General features: G+C 40.9%; 1 protein-coding gene across 1 annotated transcript in view; it reads right to left on the reverse strand.

Annotated features, from left to right (window-relative positions):
* grik4 (glutamate receptor, ionotropic, kainate 4) overlaps positions 1-20,274 on the reverse strand; it is a 364,478-nt gene that overhangs the window by 106,429 nt on the left and 237,775 nt on the right. Inside the window, exon 6 of the mRNA XM_085429452.1 lies at positions 11,892-12,057. Coding sequence (XP_085285578.1) covers positions 11,892-12,057 — 166 coding nt within the window. The remainder of the gene's footprint in view (positions 1-11,891; positions 12,058-20,274) is intronic.

Genomic DNA, 20,274 nt, shown 5'->3' on the forward strand with positions numbered 1-20,274 from the left:
CCCCTAAAATAGCTAAAACTGAAAACAAACTAAAAACTACTTCCAAAAACATTCAGCTTTGATATTAATGAGTTTTTTGGGTTCATTGAGAACATGGTTGTTGTTCAATAATAAAATTATTCCTCAAAAATACAACTTGCCTAATAATTCTGCACTCCCTGTATATGAACTTCCAACTGAAATAGTATTGGAGCAATGCTGGTAGATTAATGGCTTTATCATTTTGGATTGTCACATTTTCAGTCGTTAAAACACACACATACCGTTTGACTCTGAATGCAGACTGTAAGGTTTGTAAAGCATTCTCACTTAAGCTTAATAACTGATATATGGAGCGACTGCCTCTTCTCTCTCCTGCTGCTACTTCAATCATGAACCTGATTAATGATCAGCTGATCAGCTTTTCTGTCGCGAGTCCGTCTCTCTTGTTTGTTTATCGCCCACTTTGCCCCAGAAAGAGGAAACCAGTGGATAAACAACTGCAGCACGTTTAAACTTGATAAGCTGTTGTTAGAATTTATTTAATATTACTTTCTACACCAGGATCTTTTTCTACGTAGCTGATGGCTGGTAACTGTGCAGGGGCGGGTCTAGCAAAGTTTAGCCAGGGGGGCCGAACAGGGCATGAACAGGAAAAGGGGGCACAAAGACATACTTTTCTTTCTAATTGTCATGTCTAGCTCTTAATAAATAATTATCTGAATCTTTTCATCTGATGTAAAATGTATAGAAGTCCATTATTGTATATAGGAACTATTAAGTCAAATTGATAACTTAGTAAGCTATAGTACTTTTTCCTTTGGGAAAATACCATCTGTGCAGTTTGCAATTCTGTTAAGGAAAGATGTTGAATCTATTTAATTATTGTAGAAAAATAACTAATTTCTGTGCACTTTTTTAAACACATGCATTAAATTAAAGTTGATTACGTCAATTAAGCATTATGAAGCGGAGGGTGGGGAGTGGTTCCCTATTTTATTCTTTTTGCTGGGAGTTGGCAACCCTATTAGTTAGGTTGTTTAATATTTCTGCTAAGTAATCTTTAAAACACCAGAATCGGGAGGATGGAGTAGGTTTAAGTTTATTAGATTGATCAGTTTTGCTGAACTGAAATATTTTGGGTGCAGTGTATTTTTTGCATACAGGTATAACAGAATAGCTTTAGTTTAGTTTAGTTTTTTTAAACTTGAACATTTATGAGTATGAATATTTATGAGTATGAATATTTATGATATCGGTATCTGACATAAAAAAGTGATATCGTGCCATCTTTAGTTTGTTGGGCTGTTATCATTACATTTTCCTTTGACTGGCACAGCTGTTTCATTGCAGTGACATCAGCCACATTACTGGCTAAGAAAACATTTATTAATGACACACTCTCTGATTATACCTGATTTCACCAAGGCCTTTCTATGTTGCTCTGCTGCACCTGCTATGGGCAACCACAGTCTGTGCACCCAAGACAACCCAAGAAAACCAAAGACACTGACATTAAAGTTACACTGGTGCCCCATTCATATCTTGGTAGATCTCCTCATATTTATGTAACATGTCATGAGAAGAGTTTGAAAGGAAGCATATGACTTTGTAGGAAATGACTTGCATTAGCATAGCCTCCACCTGCAGTGTTAAGTATAGAGTAATAGTAAATTCGCAATCCAGACTTTTAGCAGATATTTAATATGATTTATTTCCAAGGCAACAGCCAAGCAGTTCCTGTCACATTTAGGCAGCTTTGGTGCTGCAATTTTAGGTTATCAAGCTCATTCCTCCAGCTTCTGCTGCACATTCTGCACATTAACACAAGCTGCAAAATTGTTCCAGGCATTGTTATCATGCGCTGAGCTTTCGACGTCCGCCTGTTTTTATGGCACTATATCGGCCAACGTGCTTGGGTTCCTGCACCTGGTGACCTGCATGTGTGCACTCGTAAGACATCACCCTCGGCTGCTGCAAGCCAGATCAGCTTCCTGCGTGGTACCATGCAGAATATCTTTGATGAGTTTGAAAGCAGGTTTAGCTTAAGTGCACTCTTTGTCTCCCTCCTGCAGCCTCTCACGTATCTCACAAGGCTTTCAGTATGATTTCATGATGAGTTCATGACATTAGACGCTACAGTGAACTAGACGTTGCTTGCTAAACACAAATACAGTGACACACAGGAGACTGTTCTCCTTAGTGTTTTGGCTGAAGAAGATTTGAAGGGAATCAGTCTTTTTCTTTTTACTTGGCTGCTTTACACAACCATGTTGTTCCCTCAGTGTTTGTTCTGGTGAACCAGTTTCAATCAAATGAAAAACATGCAGCTGAATGAAAATTTTGCTCCTGTGTAGTTAGACTTGGATAGAGCTCTATACAGAAAAAGCAAGTTCTGTGAGACTATAAGTGTATGTGTGTGTGTGTGTGTGTGTGTGTGTGTGTATTCTGTAAATTATCCTCTCCTCTTCCTGAAGACTCGGTGTGTGTGTTTTTTTTTACTTATCTTCTCTTACTCACAACACAGTTTGAACCCACAGAATTGGTTATACACTTCATAAATCCTACTACAGTTTCTTTTAAGCTGGGACTCATGTCAGCAATAGACATACAACAGAAAGTAAATGAATTGTGAGTTACACAGACGTTTTTCCTTTGAGGAAATAAAATGTGCGCTTATACATCGTTATTGTTTATAATGGCCTCAAATTCACCTCAACATTCTAATGGAAGAATCTTTCCTATTGCTGCTTCCTCGTATTAAGAGTGTTCAAATGTTCAACCACAAAATGCCTTTTATTCTGAAGCTAACAGACATTGTAACTTTTCCAAAATGTTGTCCAATTACCTGCAATCAAACCTCAAAGACTTAACAGTCTTGAGTTTAAACTTTTTCTTGCAACCACAGGTTTGCTAAAGGTTGGTGTCCAATTTAGAAACTATTTTATGCATTTCCAGTAAAATACACTTGCTCATCCAAGAAATCTGACACTGGAACAACATGAAATAATCACTGCACCTTAAATACTGTCACATCTGGCACCAAGATGTTAGCAACAGATTCTTTAGCTTGCTTGCTAGAGTTAAGTCTACTTGCCTTCTTTTCATAGCGCATCCCTGTGACAGGTGTTCCCAAAAACGTGATTCACCAGGCGAGACCAGCTTCTTCCATCGCTCTGTGGTCCACTCCTGATGCTCATGTGACTATTGTTAGCATGTTCGACAGTGGACAGGGGTCAACACGGGCACCCTGACTTTTCTGCGGCTATGCAGCCCCAAACTTTGATGCACTGTCTAGTCCGACACCTTTTCATTAGAACCAAGATTAGCCTTTTTGTCAATTTGGGCTACATTAGCTCGTATGTTGAATCGAACCACACGGTCACCCCCCACATACGTTAATGAGCCTTGGCCGTCCATGAACCTGTCGCTAGTTCACCACTCCTCATACCTTGGACCACTTTTGATAGATACTGACCATTAGAGACCAGAAACTCCCCACAACAGCTGCAGCTTTGGAGAGCTAGCACTTGTCAAACTCATCCTTTTTTCCTGCTTCTAACACATCAACTTTGAGGATGAAACTTGCTTCCTGATGTATCCCACCCACTAACAGGTGCCATGATGAAGAGATAATGACTGTTATTCACTTCACCCGTTAGTGGTCATAATGCTAGGCCTGATCTATGCAGTCCTTTGACCTATTCTCGTTAGTTTACATCAGCTTCCCCATCCTGTTTATACTCCTAGTATGGCTGCTAGTTTCATAGTTTAGTTTGGGAAATCACAGACTGGACAGTTTAGAAACATAGCCATGGTCAGATGCATACTCCTCAATAACATAACAGAACACCTTATTAGCACTCACTTCCACATGATTAGATTATTTCAATTTATTGCACACCTAAATGATGATTCAGTAGCCTACATTAGCAAGGCTACTGATCGGCAGTCTGCACAGGGGACACATTCACTAAACAACCCAATTTAAGGTGTTATTGACAACTCTTAAATCACTACACTGCATGGCTCCACTTTATATCTCAGAACTCTTGACATCTTATTCCACTCACAGATCACTCGGATCAGTTGCTGTTCCACAGTCTTGGCTTAGAAGAAAGAGGGATGTGCTTTCACTGTTTTGGAACAAACTCTCTCTTCCCATTTAAAACTACATGTACAAACATTTTACAATGTATTCTTAATGCTTTGTCTATTGGCATCATTTCTTCTCTTCTCAGCAGCTTGTTACTCTGGTTTAGAAAGATGGCATAGAAATAAAGGATATAATAATAATTATTATTATTATTTTTGACTACTATTATTAAAGGAGTGGAAACTGCGAGACAATAACAGATGATTTGCAGATGCAGCCCACAGTTTTTTTAACCTATGAAATAACCCCAATTACTCCTACATAATGATCCCTCAGCTCTCAAACCTGTCAAAAAAAAAAAGGCTGGTTCTCAAAGCGCCAAGGTAGAACTGCCACTATGAATGTCTCAGTGAAAAAAAGTGTATTTACAGGCCAGACACAGCACACACAACCAAGCCCATCAAACCAGGTCTTAAAGCTACTGTTTAAGAATTCTAACATCTGGATAAAGAGAAGACTTGTCCTTGGCTCAGATAAGCAGGGTTTGAATCAAGAGAAGGCATTACATCCTGAAAGTTTACAAGAGCACACTTCTGTTTGTGTGTTGTGTGTTAGTGAGACTAAACGTCCTCATTGGCATGGAGGACACGTGGCTGTGACTCTCACTCAGACACAGATAAAGGTGAAGGCTGACATTCAGCTATAGCAATCACTCATTTACCTTCCAGATATTGTCGGCATAGGATGACTGCAAGAGCACTCTCTCTCTCTTACTCCCATACAATATAAAGCAATAAAATATAACAGAATAATACGTAATGAAAATTTCAATGTCTCAGATAAAGCTTTTTAACAGACACTCAAAAACCTTTATGACAGCTGTACATTATGGTGACTCATTTAGCCTTGAGCAATAAGTAAGACCTAGTTTTATGACTTTGCCATCACTGGGACCATCAATTTAAGGTGTCGCGGACAAGGTAATGTGTTAAAACACTGCATACAGCGGGTCGGAGCATATTCTCTTTTTCATTAAAACAAATAACCAGGAAAGCAGAGCCATTTGTACAGACGTTAATCCACTGTTCTCTCTGCAAACTGCATTGAAAGAGATTGCTAATATGAAATGGGAGACATGCAATTCTGCAGAAAGGTTAATTTGTTGGTTTCTCAGTATGAATGTTATATTACTGTGTGACAGTGTTTCATTGATAGAAAAAAATCATGAAAAATATTTGTATTTCTTTGTAAAAAAAAAGAAAAGAAAAGAAAAGAAAGAAATCCATGAAAATGTTGAAGACAGATGAATGGATTAATGAGCTAATCAGTGATTTAAAGTCTTATTTAGTGACTGTAGCATCTGTGGACTCTAGCTTCTGATTAGCTAATAGATACTAAGGAGGTCAAAGCTCCAGTAACACTTGTATGAAGAGCAGCTTTATTATTGACCAGTGGGTTTTGGCCTGTGACCCTGTTAAAGTGTTGCTGGAGCTTGTTCTTCTCCATGCACCCTGGAAGCAGGTGAAGTTGTGCCAGAGACCTTCATCCTGTTTGCAAAGAGATACTGCCACACAGTATCCTTGGAGTGAGGAATGCAGATGACTCTCCATTTAAGTGGTTTCCTGTGGATCAATATTTTGGGTGACTTCTGATTATGTTTTTTTTTGCCTCTGTGTGCACCACAATCAAGATGTCATTAAAGACTTAATTCAAGGAGTTCAATAAAAATTGCTGCAACAACTTTTTGCCATTTTTGTTTTTATACATAGTCCAACATTTAAAAAATGTAAGAAAACTAAAATTAGTTTTAATATATGGACAGTTTTTTTTTTCAGTGGCTTCCTTGAGTCTAGAACCCATGGACATCACAAAATGCAACACGTCCATCCTTGAGATACTTTGCCAGGCTTTACTATAGCCACGTTCAGTTACTGATGCATGCTCTAATAGGCTGAGATCAGGTGACTGACTTGGTGATTGAAGAATATCCAATTTTGTTGCCTTGAGAAACTCTTGGGTTTCTTTTGCAGCCTGCTCTGGATCATTATCAATTTTCACTGTGAAGTTCTTTCTGGTTTTGCTGCACGCCCACGCCATAATATTATCTACAACATGTTTGACAGATGATGTGATATGATTTGAACTGATTCTCTCTTTCTCCAAACTTTTCCTTTCCCATCGTTCTAGTTCGTTTTGGGTGTATTTGTCTAAACAATTTTTCTGGCAAAGTCTAATCCGGCCTTTTTGTTCTTGAGTGTAACCAGTGGTTTAAACTCTGTTTCCATTCATATACACAACTATTGACTGTAGAGCTTAATAATGAAATGCCTACCCGTTTGGGTGGATGTTATAAAAGATTGTCCCTTAATCATGGAAATAATTCTGTCATCATTCACTTCAGCTGTCTTCTGTGGTCTTTCAGACCTTTTGGTGTTGCTGAGCTGGTCAGTGAATTAATTCTTGTTAAAAATGTATATGATTATTAATTTGGCCAATCTTAATGTTTTCTATCTTTTTTTAAATGTCATATTGACAGATCCACTGATCAACGACCAACGTGAAAATTTAACATTTTGAATCAATTCCAGATGCTTTTTGAGGTTAGTTTGTAATAAAATTGTCTTTCAGAAGTCAATTTACTTTTCAACTTGTGAAAATGAGGACTTTGTGTAAAAATAGCTGTAAGTCATGAATAGTTAATGCAGTACTTTTGTTAAACCTCTTGAATTAAAACTGAAAGTCTGCCCTTCAGCCACATCTTGATTTGATGTAAAATCCACTGTGGTGGTGTATTAGGCAAAAACCTTACAGATCTTGGTTTTGGATAATCTGTGTCCAGGTAGAGCGTGCAGGAGGAAAAACATGATTCCAGCTTACTCCCTCTGAGCTCTCTGGACAGTTACCTGTGATATTCATGCATGGACTCAGTTGGGTAATTGTACAGAAGCTGAACTACGTAGCATACAGTCCTAATCACTTGATTTAGCTATTTATAATGTTTTTTGTTTTTAACAAACATCTCCTCTCCTAATTTAAAATGTCTAAAAACTTCCAAAGCTGATGACTTTGATGACTAAAAATAACGTAAAGCCTCAAGCAAAAAGGAAAAAAATAAAAATCAGTTAAAAAAACAACACTGATTTGTTGATAAGTGGGAGTGTCGGACAAGGAGTGTGAGACAGCTTCTGTCATCCACTGCTTTAAACAGACCAATCACAGAGCCACGAGTGAGAAATCTGCATAAAAGGCTTTTACCATTTTTTAATTAGACAGACAGACCAACTTTGCACTTTTCTTTAGTAAAGATAAATTCTGCACAATTACACCTGTGGATACAAACTCACTCTCCACAAATCTAAAAACTCATTATTCTGAGTCAACATTATTTCATAAAGCACCAAGACACTCCTACTGCCTTCATCTATTCAATGAGAAGATTTTTCAATTACAAAGTGCAACAAAAGAAACCATGACAACTTGCACCACCACCTTTACGCTGTCTACTGACATTGCTGCCTTTTGCATCAGAAACATACGTAGCCACGACATAATTACTATGATCAAAGTCATCAGAGAGCCTTTCTTCCCCAAGACCCTCCTCTGCATTACTGCGTTCCCATCATTCTCACACCTTCATACACATTCCTGTTGACAGGTCATTTAGATATCTCTTCCACCCGACTAACGCTGATTACAGGTTAGTAATAGTAATGCCATTGCGTGTGAAACATGGAGAGAGATAGTAGTCATCCCTGGAACCTGAAAGAAATGGAAAATTGCAATTCATAATATGGCATCGGCATACAATTATTAGCAGAGAAAGAATAATAAGCCTAAGGCCTAACCTTGCTTTCCAGCTGAGTCTATCAAAGAAGGAAAATAGGCTTTTGCAAGCATTCGTGGACAACTATACGACTGAACCTAAAATTTCTGTACCTGCACTGCAGCTACAGATACGTTGAGTTTATTTGATGTTCCATTTTCAGCTTACTGACAGCTGAACCAATCACTGCACGAATAAAAGAGCAGTGCAGCACACCGGCGAATTCTGTGCATGCAGTTTTCATGTGTTATTTCTTCCTGTTAAAGCCCAAACCACAAGAAATAAACAACCTGTGGGGCCACCTGGCAGGTCTAAAGACTCAACAACACTTTGCGTATTACAGTCTCACAGCACCACTGCCACTGTTAGCGAGGGCTAGCTAGATTAATGTTCGTGCTGGTGTGCACCATGCCTTTGGGCACAGCTTCACCTCCAGTGCTGCCTCCTCAGCCATTACTGGAAAATATTCATGGATTGGCCACGCTCTATTAGGCTGTCACTGGCTTGGGTGATTAATGAGGCTGGCACATGTGAACGAGTAACTGACAGCAGGCTGCCAACCGACCAAATGACTGTGTAAGCTGACAAAGAAGGGTGGAGCTGGTGCAGTAGGAGCCAAACTCGAATGAGTTTCAGCTGATGGTGCTGCTGAACACAATCCTCGACCAACACACACACAAATCCAGGCATAGTGCCATTTCCTGCATTTTCTGTTGAATGAATGAGGGTCACATGAGAGAGTGCAATCAATACAGCCACGTCATGTCCTGGACCGTCTCCTGCCTGTTGCTAATGTATAATTCCAATGTGGTTACCTCCTCGCTTTCCCGCTCCACACTCTTTCATATCATCCAAGAAGCATACTCCGCTCTCCTCCTCCTCTCTCATTTCAGACTCCCCTTGGTCTCTTCTATCTACCTCTCATCTCCCCTCATTCTCCTTCTTCTCATTTAATTTCCTTTGCAGTCATCTCTTAGCTCACTGACACAGAATAAGAACCTCCCCACCAAACCCCGCACCCACTCACACGGCCAAAGGGAATAAGAAGCGCAATGTTAAAATTTGTTTATTTTCCCCAAACCCGGGTTTGGGGAAAATAAACTAATTTAAATTGCATAACTAATTTAAATTTAAATAAACTAAAATAAACTAATATTGGTGGCCACCAATATTAGAGGGATAGAGTGCCTAAAAGGTTCACTTGTTATCATGGTTCGCACCGCACCAGAGCGGCATTAATACGACTCTCTGTGGAATAAATGTCACAGAAACAGGATTTGATCCCTGAACTGGAAAACTCACAGATACAGGAAATATGTAGGAAAACTACATATTGCACCCCTTAATATTTATTTATATGGGCAAAGTAGGTGCAGGTAAACCACAGATAGAAACACAGGATTGTCTTTTAGTAAGTTTAATTAATTTATACCATTTTTCATCTTGGAAAGTGTTTAACTGTTTAAAATAACAAAAAAAAAACTTTTTTTTTTCTCTGATTCATTTATTGTCCCCGAATTTGCATGAAAAAGTGAAAGCCCCCCCCCCAAACAAAACTAGCATGTTTTGATGTAACACGCCTAGCACACATCTAAGAGGGAAAAAACTCACCTTAGAGGTTATGAATGAAAGGAGACTCCAAAGTATAGAGCCAAAGACAACCAAAGAGAGAAGTTGAAAGCCAGCAGAACTGAGAATTGAGATAGGCGGGGTAGGCAGCTCACTGTGGCTCATTGCCATCTCTACTCTGTCTGACACATGGTTGATATCTGCAGCCTATTTCCTGTCTTCAAAGGCTTGTGCTGATTAGAAAAAAGGTTAGCTGGTGCCACTCAGGGGGTCACGGTGCCTTTGTCTTGGGAGTTGTAATTACTGCATGCTGAACTAGAAGAGGGTGGGAACAAGCCATGATCTAATCTTCCTCTCTATTTACAAAAATAACTTCTCTCAAAGAGATTTTCAATCGTTTTTAAGGTCATTCAGTTAAGTATCTTCAGAACCTAACTGACACTGACAAAGGGGGCGGTCAGATCACTGGTTGTTAGAGTTGCAACCTCTGCCCTTACTTTCCTTTTGTTTCTCTCAACGAGATGTTTTGTTTTGCGCAAAGTGTTTTAAGAGTGCACACACAGTCTTACAGAAAACCCAGCGAGACTGAAGACAGTTTATACATCACATACAACATAATGCGCTAAATCGTAATTTAGTTAATTTAATAAATGACAATGATCTTGAAAAGGGAGACGAAATAAACGCAATTTATTTTTGGGACGCAGGCGTCGGGCGTGCCGCTGTGAGGGAGTTGTAGCTGTGGAGTGCAGCAGCTGCTTTAGAAGGAAACGTGTCGCAGGGTGAGATGTTGATAAAAGCTGCATCTGTTGCCAGAACACAGTCGGCGCGTGTGCGAGATGCCTGTGCACGCTAACACGTGTTAAAGGGTGGCAGACGTTAAACAAAAATGTTTGCACTTTGATGGCAGATGTAGGGGAGACAGTTTGCGAGTCTTCCCCACAGGTATGTGCGATTGTATATTTTGTCACAAGCAATGTTCCCTCTAAATTGCGCGCGTGCACAATGCGCACTGCTGGCACGGTCTCTGCACAGAAAAAATCTGTGTTGCGCACAAAAAAAAAACCCCTAACCTGAACTGAAATTAAAGTAAATACGTTAACAATTCTGTTTTGCAGTGTTAGTCAATAAGTGACTGGCTGCTCCAGTATGGGATTACAACGATGCCACCTTATCCCATAGTCCAGCCAATCACGCGACTCACATTCGTATATACGCAGCTAATCAATGTCGTTGACAGGCTATGACAGCGTCCTTATGTGCCGGTGTTTTAGCTGGCAAAGCGGCGTGACTGATGAGGAGTGAAGCCACGTTAATGACAACATGTACAACCATTGGAGATGTGAGCAGGACAGACGGAACAGACGGAAAAAGTGTGGACTTCATACCACTTTTTAAATTGTGTTGATAGGCCACGTAAAACCAGAGTTGTGATACAAAATATACGCAGTGTTTGTTTTTCTTCCTGAGTACTATCGTTGTTTATATTTACTGCGGGAAGAAACGGTAAAAACGGCGTTTTATAAGGAAAACGCTTGAAAGCGCTCTCCGCCTGTGAGCAAAGATGAAACCAAAACACCCGCCACCCTTTCACATTGGTCGAAAAATGTACCACGTCGATCAATCAAAACATGGCATTTAGTTGTTAAGAAACGGGAGGAAGTTTTAGGAGTGACGGCGGTGTTTCGAGATGTGAGAGATTTGCGACGTTTAGTGCAAATCTTGTGTAGTTAGCATGTAGTGTAGTCAATAGTTTTGTTGTGTGTGTCAGAACAATGAGGCGACTGCTGAATGTTACAGGTGTTACAGGAGTGATACATCTCCTGTTGTCAGGCCTGCAGGTGTCAGGCTGTTGTTCATAGTGGACAGAAATTATTTTTAGGAGTGGCACAAAACGCCTTGGCTGCATTTTTAGGTAAACAGTTGCAAAAAACTTTGTTGTTTGCAAAACTCAGTAACTTTTTTGAAGAAGTAACTATATAATTAATTGCCCTGCACTGGTCTTTATATGCTGTATTTTGCAGACAGAGAGTTACAGGACTCTCTCCCAGACCACAGACTCATCAGAGCTTTATAAAAAAAAAGAAAAAAAGAAAGAAAGTTGTGTTTTCAAAATTGGAGTTCAAGTTATTTTTACTTCCAATAGTGTTAACATACTACACAGGTCATGAACAAGATTTTTTTTACATTTTCATTGTAAGTGGGCTAAAGCAGTTAATTAAAAGTAGTCTAACATAAATGTAAATGCTGTAATTTGATTATTTTAATAAACCATGTAAATTGGATGGATTCGATGCTGGCGTGACCACAGTGCACACGTCTGATGTCGCTCACAGTGGTCCAAGGGATCGCTCTGTGTGTTCGCTCAGACACATGAAAAATTTGAGGGAACATTGGTCACGAGTGTGCGAATGCTGTACTCACAGTCAGCCTGGGCACAGATGAGGCAGGCGGTGGTGCTGTTGAAGAAGGTGAGAAGGCCGGCCACGGCCAGGCTGATGTCGGTGTTTGTTGGTCTCAGGTCCAAAGTGGTGAAGCGGGGGAAATGAACCTTCAAAATGTCCTCTGGAGCCACCTTGACATAGGGCACCTGCACAGAGACACTGATGTCAGACTATGCGTTCCACTTTAATTATTTGCTACTGAGATGTAGGAGTTTTTGCTTTTGAGGTGATGTTTAAAATGCAGCAGACGTCTACAAACAGGAGAAGCGTGAAAAAAAAAGAGATTAAAATCAAGAGAATGTGGATGCGAACTGCGGGATAAAATAGCAAGTTGCCAGCAGACAGTCAAAGGAAAGAATAGCTCAGATTAAATCTGTTAAATCTGTTATGATGAACTACAGGCAAGGATAGCCCGAGGGTCTGTGGTAATGGGCATATTCAGAAAACACATATTTTTCAGTGAGTGAGGCACTGAGGCTCGTGTAATGTACTAGTCTGGATCTAAAAACGTGTTTTTGTTCCACCCACGCAAACAAGCCCTCGTTAGAGAAATCTTCAGCGTGGCACCGCCTCATCACCAGTTATGAAACATTTGTTTACCTGGCTCACAGTGGGGCCGCTCAGCTGCGCACATTTTAGTAAAACACCCATAAAGCACACGCATGCACACAAATGAATATATAATATATATTTTAGCAGTTATTTATTTATTTTCTTTGTTACCCGATCTTCAGTAATGAAAAGATTTTCTGCGGTATGAGAACTGGCACTATGTGGCCACAGCTTTCACAGGCGAGGGTGGCAAAAGACAACATTGACAAGGAGATTAAAGTACAGACTCTGAACTTTAATTTGTGAAGAAGTTGTAGACCACAGACCATAAATTTTGAATGAAAAAAATAATTACGTTTACCGAGAAGGCAGAAGCTCTGTAAAAGTTTTTTGGTTTTTTTGTCATTTGTTGCTGTCTTCCAGCAGGAATACAGAGCCAAGTGAAGCGTGGCCAAAGGATAATCCCATGAAATTTTGGTGCAGATCTGAACTGATCGGGAAAAATATCCAGATATTTATGTAGTTTTCACATCACTGAAGAGTAGACTATCGGTCTTGACAGAGGTCAGAACTCTCAGAGCACCTTTCTAGTTGGATTGTGGAACATGAACCCCAATAACATCAACAAAACCATGGTATCATCCCTGGTGCTCTGTCAGTTCTCTAATGCATCACCCCACTTGTTTCTTACCTGCTTTAAAAATATCAAATTCAAAGCGTTAGTGATCTTACTGCCAGCCCACATCAACAGATGGCTCTGCTGATGGCCTTCTACATATCCAAACGACAAATCTCATATTGGGCATGCTGTTTAAGCTGCTTTAACCTTCCCACGGCTGCTGGCTGCTGTGCAAACTGCTTTGCAGCCCACTTCCACCCCAGCTCCTTCTTTCATGCTGTGGAAGACCTAATAAATATCACGACTGCATTGCTCTCTGTTGGGGTCTTGCTGCTGCTGCTCTCTCCGCTTCCATTTATACATATGGAGTGAAGGGGAGGTCTCAGGTTACTGCAGGAGTTGGCTGCAGGTGGACTTTTTTTTGACTGTAGCTGTTCTGACTGAACACGAAATCTTTAGCAGAGGTTAAATGATTGCCCTGACCACTTAGAAATACTCTACTTAGCAATACATTTTAGGAACTGTAGAATAACAGTTATCACAAGCAGCCACAAACACTGTATAAATATAGAGCAAACAGCAAAAATCAATAAATATATCATTCTAAAAACTTAAAAACACAATGTGTGCTTTTAAAAATGGCCATACGCATTCAATAATACCTAATAGAGTTAAATTACTACATTGAGTATTGCATCTTGACATTAAAGTGCATGCTTTATTATACCAGTCCTCCAAAAAAGGAAGTGGACTAAAGGTACGAGTACGATCGTGGCTCAAGAGTTGGGAGTTCGCCTTGTAATCGGAAGGTTGCCGGTTCGAGCCCCGGCTTGGACAGTCTCGGTCGTTGTGTCCTTGGGCAAGACACTTCACCCGTTGCCTACTGGTGGTGGTCAGAGGGCCCGGTGGCGCCAGTGTCCGGCAGCCTCGCCTCTGTCAGTGCGCCCCAGGGTGGCTGTGGCTACATTGTAGCTTGCCATCACCAGTGTGTGAATGTGTGTGTGAATGGGTGGATGACAGGTTGTGTAAAGTGCTTTGGGGTCCTTAGGGACTAGAAAAGCGCTATACAAATACAGGCCATTTACCATTTACCAAGAAAGCCAGCCAAGCATCATTAAAAATCAATAAATATCTAATTCTTCAATTCCAGACTCACTGTGATTCACACTTCTCAATGAGATTGAGTCCAAGGCTTTTATAGCAATGATTTGTTGTAGCTGTATAAATAGCTGTATTCCTTAGCCACTCCTAATGAATTTATCATCCTGACACTAACAGGTCTATCTAACACCGTTCTAACAGCAGCACATCCCTGCTGTCAGAAGGGAGGTTAAGTATACCGCAGCTAACCTTGGAGCCATCGAGGTTCCCTGAGTTCAGCAACAAATCTGAACCGGGGCTACCAACAAATCTGCTGAACTTCAGAAAAATCATAAATTACATTCTCCCTCTATTCAAAAACACGACTCCCATCTATTTCCCTCTGATGAAATCCATCTCTTCTTCAGTTCCCAATGTGATAATGTGAATGGATACATGCTGTCGGGGCTCACAGTGAGACCTGGGAGGAAATAGGGAAAGCGGGAAAGTGCGAATGAGTGTGGTAGGTGTCGGGTTGGTCAGCTGGCAAGGCACTGCAGTAGAGCGCAGTGGGGCATGAAGGGGACGCAGGAGGACGTGCTGGGTCCGAAAGGAGGAGCAGGGAAGAGAGCCTCTTCATCATGCCAGATTGCCTGTCTGTGTGTTTCCCAGCACCAATACATTGCATTTCCCCCTTGCACCCATACACCCACGATTGGTTTTCCATCCCTGCCCATCAGGGTGTAATGGAGTCCCTGAATGTCTGAATGGATGGAGGCTCGGCCCCTACTGACATCCTCGGTTCGAATGCAATTCATTCCCATCTAAGAGTGCTAAAATCAGACTAATAGCCAAGCATCACACCGGGGGAAATGTGGCCCTGTTTAGGTGAGTCCTGGTGCATTTTCGCAGTTGTTTTTACTAAAACTTCCTCATTTATAGCTCTTTCTCTACCACTCCAGATTGTTTATTCTTTTTCCACGTCCTCCTTCGCTACCCAGTCTTTCCTTCCTTTTCAGCACTGAGGACTGTTGCTATCTGCCCCTGATGACTAAGGGAACCTGACACGCTTCGATAGGCCGTATCTGAAGCAGTGCGGCTTTAGAAAGCTGCTTACAAAGACACACACACATTCACAGTCACATGCATACACACGGATACATATACTTTGTCCTTTTCCATCAAATTGGCCCACTGGGCCCAACTGCTATAAACGCTGGGGTCCCAAGGGAACTACTTGGCTCTGAGTCTTGAATCATCATCAAATTCCACAGCATGCAGGCAAGACTCAAAAAGAAAATACCCAAATAGACAACCAAATCATTTCTCATGAATTTACCATATTTATTGGAAGAACTTCATTAACACCCGTTATTTTATAGTGAAAATCCACTCAGTGATTATTTGCCTTTTCATAAGATAAATACGGTGAAAATGGCTGTTTAACTATAGACTAAATGCAGCTAACAGCAAGGCAAGCGAGGACGTTATATATCATAAACAAATTTCCCTTTAGTCACAGCAACATGATTAATTGGTTGTTAAACGGGAGCAGTCGATGCGCTCATCGTGTGAAAAAGTGTTTAAAATCAAGAGTTTAAACAGGGCTACCGAAAGCAACGAAAATCAATCTCCACATTACTAACAGAAAGCTGTCAGCCACATCAAAGTCACCTGCCAGACTTCTTATCTGCAACCACCAGCTAGTATCAGTCACTCTGCTGGTCGATTAATCCCCCCACCACCAAAAAAGCCAAACATCTTTTCTACATGTGTCTTTGCAGGGCACAGCTTCAAACCAAACAGCTGCACCACTTTCAGTTTAGCTTTGGCACAAACTCACCGTCAATCCTGATCTACGCTGAGTTAATTTTGAGCCAAACTGGCAGGTCTCACTATTTACGACTTGTTGATTCTCTCCAACTGACAACAGCAGCAATTGTGCAGATTTGTTGTAATGGTTAAAGTTGCACTTTTCACTCTTCTCTTAGAGTATACAATTAAGCAGACAATTCTTATCCAGCTAACATCTAATTTTATAATCTAGGAGTCACTCCTGTCTTTGTTATTTTCTTATATTGATCTTATTTTCAGTCAGATTGCTATCTGCATGCACTCGCCCACTTTGTTTGCTACACTATGCTAGTTCTGATTTGGTGTCCGTTTTTTCTTCCGAACTGTCCTAATTCTGGTCCACATTGACATGACGGCATCACAAAGTTGCTGACGATTTGTTGGATGCACATCTATGATGGGAACGTCCCATTCCACCACATCCCAAAGGTGCTCTATTAGACTTGTCACTGCAAAAGCTGTTTGAGATCAGAAAATACGACAATGTGGACAGAAAGAGACGGACATGTCAGCAACAATACGGAGGCCGAGGATGCTCCACACCACCAGCAGTCTGAACTGTTGACACAATGCAGACTGGATCCATGCTTTCATGCTGTTTGCAAGAAATTCTGATGCTACCGTCTGCTGCCAAATCACAACAGCAATGGCTTTGAGGTGACTGCGCTGTTGTGATTTGGGATTCCAACCAGGAAATCTTTTTCCAGTATGTTATTGTCCAATTTTTAGTGAACATGTATGAATTGTAGCCTCAGTTTAGTGTTCTTAGCGGTTAGGAGAGGGTGCTGCTGTAGCTCATCTGCTCTAAGGTTCAGTGTGCTGTGCATTCAGAGATGCACTTCTGCATCGTTTGGTTGCAGTGAGTGGTTATTTGAGTTACTATTTTCTTCCTATCAGCGCAAAACAATCTAGCCAGTCTCATGTCCACACATTTTTACCCAGAGAACTGACGCTCACTGGATATTTTCTCTTTTTCAAACCACTCTCAAACCATTCCATATAAACTCTACACAACAGCTGAGCCACATTCAAAATCACCTTTCTTCCTTATTCTGATGCTCAGTTTAAACTTCAGTGGGTCGTTTTGACCACATCATATGCCTGCATGCACTGAGTTGCTGACATGTGATTGGCTGATTAGATATTTGCACTGATAAGGTGTACCTAAAGAAGTTGCCAGTGAGTCTATGGCGAATGTTATGCTCGCCTTAACACCTCTTAACAGATGCTTACGTTTATAGTTTGTTCCCTCTATGGCAAAGCCCTGAAAACAAGCTGACAATAAGTCACTGTAACTCTTAAGGATTCAGTTAAATATGGGGATCCCGTTCCATCAAATGCTGGGACTACTTGGGCTTCCACATGCTGAAAAGTCACATCATGTCCACTTCAAGTTATAGCCTGCTATTTTTATAATTGGACTGAATATGAGGTGACCGACTTGCATGCAGACACCAGTTGCGATTGTGCATTGGTAAAAGAGAGACTTAAGCTAAGTTGAAAAGAATGGAGACGATTGCTGAAAGAGATACAGACTGAATTGTGTCAGGCTGTCAGGCTTTACTTGCATGTTAAGTTATATTTTTTCAATCATCTTTCAAAGGTAGAAATGATGAAACAAATTATCATGCATTTAACTGATACATCACCAACGTTTATCCATTCACCTAAGGGACAAGGAATTACTCCAAGCAATGTAAACAACTTGCCGATACTTGTAAACGAGCTGTACATTAGAATTAGACGTAAGCATCTTTATAGCATCTGCTCATGGCTTTGACGTTATCAGTGTGGGAGTGAAAAAACCCTGGGCAAACAACAAAGCCTAATATAACTGCTCTGCTTTTAATAATTTGGGAGCTTCACTGTTGATAAAACTAAATAACACAGTGACTGCTGTGAAGAAAGACAGGCGTGCATCGGGGGAACGAAGGGTGGGCGAGGGGAGGGAGTCGGCGTGCAAATGTGAGGCAGAAGAAGGGAGAGAACGGGGGGAAGACGGGGGAGAAACTGACAGTCTGACTGACAGAGGAAGAGAGCAATGAGGTGAGTGACAGAGGAGGCAGAGGCAGGGGAAAGTGTGCATAGGTCAGGGGAGGAGGAAAACATGAACAGACGTAACAGACATAAACAGGGAGTGAGAAATAGCAAAGGGGTTACAATCAGCACTCATTAAATGGTGTCATTGAATTTAGCCGTGTGAAATTTGATTCTGTTGTCAAAGGCAATCTGTTTGATGTTTCCCCCTTTACTGGTTCATTTCTCAACACGTACAGTTTCAGGGAATTCAATAACAACATCAGCATTTAGCTTTGTTATTGTTTGGTCTCAGCGGGCTAAAAACATATTCAGAGTATTGTGGCTGTCATTTATTATTTAGAAGACGCGGACTTTATTGTCTGTTACAACAGGAAGCTGTACAAGCTGCTTGCGCTTTATTCGTTATGTATTAAACTGAGCCGAGTATTGCACTTAATTACTTTTTTCGGTTCTAAGTTAAATATGTCTCTATCTGTAAGAATCACCAACTGTCAATTCCACAAAATTTTCAATAGCTAGTGAGAATATTAGTGCTCGAGACTGGAATCATGAAATGTTGTTCTAGGTACCAGCTAGACAGTGAAATACAAACTGCAAACCTCATCACTGCAGGGCTGGAAACAAGTCAAGTGTTTTAAAAAATATAAATATTTATATTTCAAAATAGTCCTTTAGGGACAGCTTTGCATTGAGCGAGATTCAGTTATGTTGGACTATCCTGTGTTTATGCATCTGCAGCATTGAGAGGCAATAAAAAAGATGGATCTAGCTTCTGGCTCTGAAACGTGGACCTACTCGGAAGTCCTTTAAATCTACATTCTACTTACTGGCCACTAGGGGGCGATATATGTGGCCACGCACTCACTGAAGCCTGACCTCTGCAAACTCTTTCTTGGGCTCAGTCAGTGTTTTCATGTCGTGTTAAATAAATTGTCTGCTTGATTTTATAAATTTTGGTCACTGTAAGTGCCAGACAGGAAGATTATCCAAGGGACGTTCATTGATCAACAGCACCTAAAGCGATTCACTCACAGCCTCGTAACATTTGGTTGTCAGTGGCTGTTTTTAAATTTGGTAAGATATTAAATTTCTTTTTATATACTGTCCACACTGAAATATATCAGTCAGCAACATCCTTGTCTCTTCATTGGTGGAAGCCTCAGCGCCGTTATTCACAATTAAGCTTAGTTTGACTGATTAGGCATTCTTCCTGTTAAAAGGAATTTTTTTCCTTCCCACTGTCGCCAAAGGGCTTGCTCATAGGCGGGCATATAATTGTTGGGGTTTTCTCTGTTCTTTGTATTATTGTAAGGTCTTTTCCTTACAATATAAAGTGCCTTGAGGCAGCTGTTGTTATGATTTGGCGCTATATGGACATATATGGACACATATATGGACACACTGTGATATATATGTGTGTGTCTGTGTGCGTGCAATTCCTGCAGTGTGACAGCAAGGCTGGCAGGTCTGCAGACTTAAGTTTGACAGCCGTTTAATGAGGGAGCTCTCACAGGATACAGGGTTTGCACAGGAACTTGCACACAGCGAGCAGTGGAAAAGGAGGAACCTTTATATGGCTGCAAAAATGCCTTTACGCAATTACAATGTGCTAACTATATATTACCTTAATTACACTGAAACTACTCTCTGGTCTCCTTGGATTAACTATTTATGAACTCACATGCCAGTGATGCACTCTAACACAATTTCACAATAACAATTTCTTTGTATTCTCTCAGCAGTAACCTCTGGCTACCCCTTTTTAATAGAAAATTTGAGCTTACATTCAAGGAGAATAGTTTGAGGTATTAGTGAAGAGACCAGTGCTCTGAGCTGAAGTGAAGGTGAAAGCTAATTTCCCTTTCGGCCAGTCCAACAAGCCCTGGGTTGCCTCGGTTGTTGAGTTTACAAGTGCCCAAGTCATTCTGCTACCTGTCGGATGTGAACCTAACAGGAGCATGACGGGAGGGGGGGTCTGGGTGAGAGGAGTTGAAGAGGAGGTGGACGTGCAGTAGTGCCATATGGAGGGCAGAGACATAATCAACAACTACATCTGCTGGCTTGGACTCACAGGGGCATCAGATCAAAACTCAGTTTAATAACGTATCACTGTACTTTTATGGGTCTTGGAACACGTCAGGCGCTGTGACTCATTTACATTAACACACGTTGACCTGGTCATTAATTAGCATACAACGCATGCTTGGCAGGAAGCTTA

The sequence above is a fragment of the Rhamphochromis longiceps genome, linkage group LG14, assembly GCF_057381845.1.
Source record: "Rhamphochromis longiceps isolate RC_006_pf linkage group LG14, R_longiceps_female_GT1.1, whole genome shotgun sequence".
Taxonomy (NCBI): Eukaryota; Metazoa; Chordata; class Actinopteri; order Cichliformes; family Cichlidae; genus Rhamphochromis; species Rhamphochromis longiceps.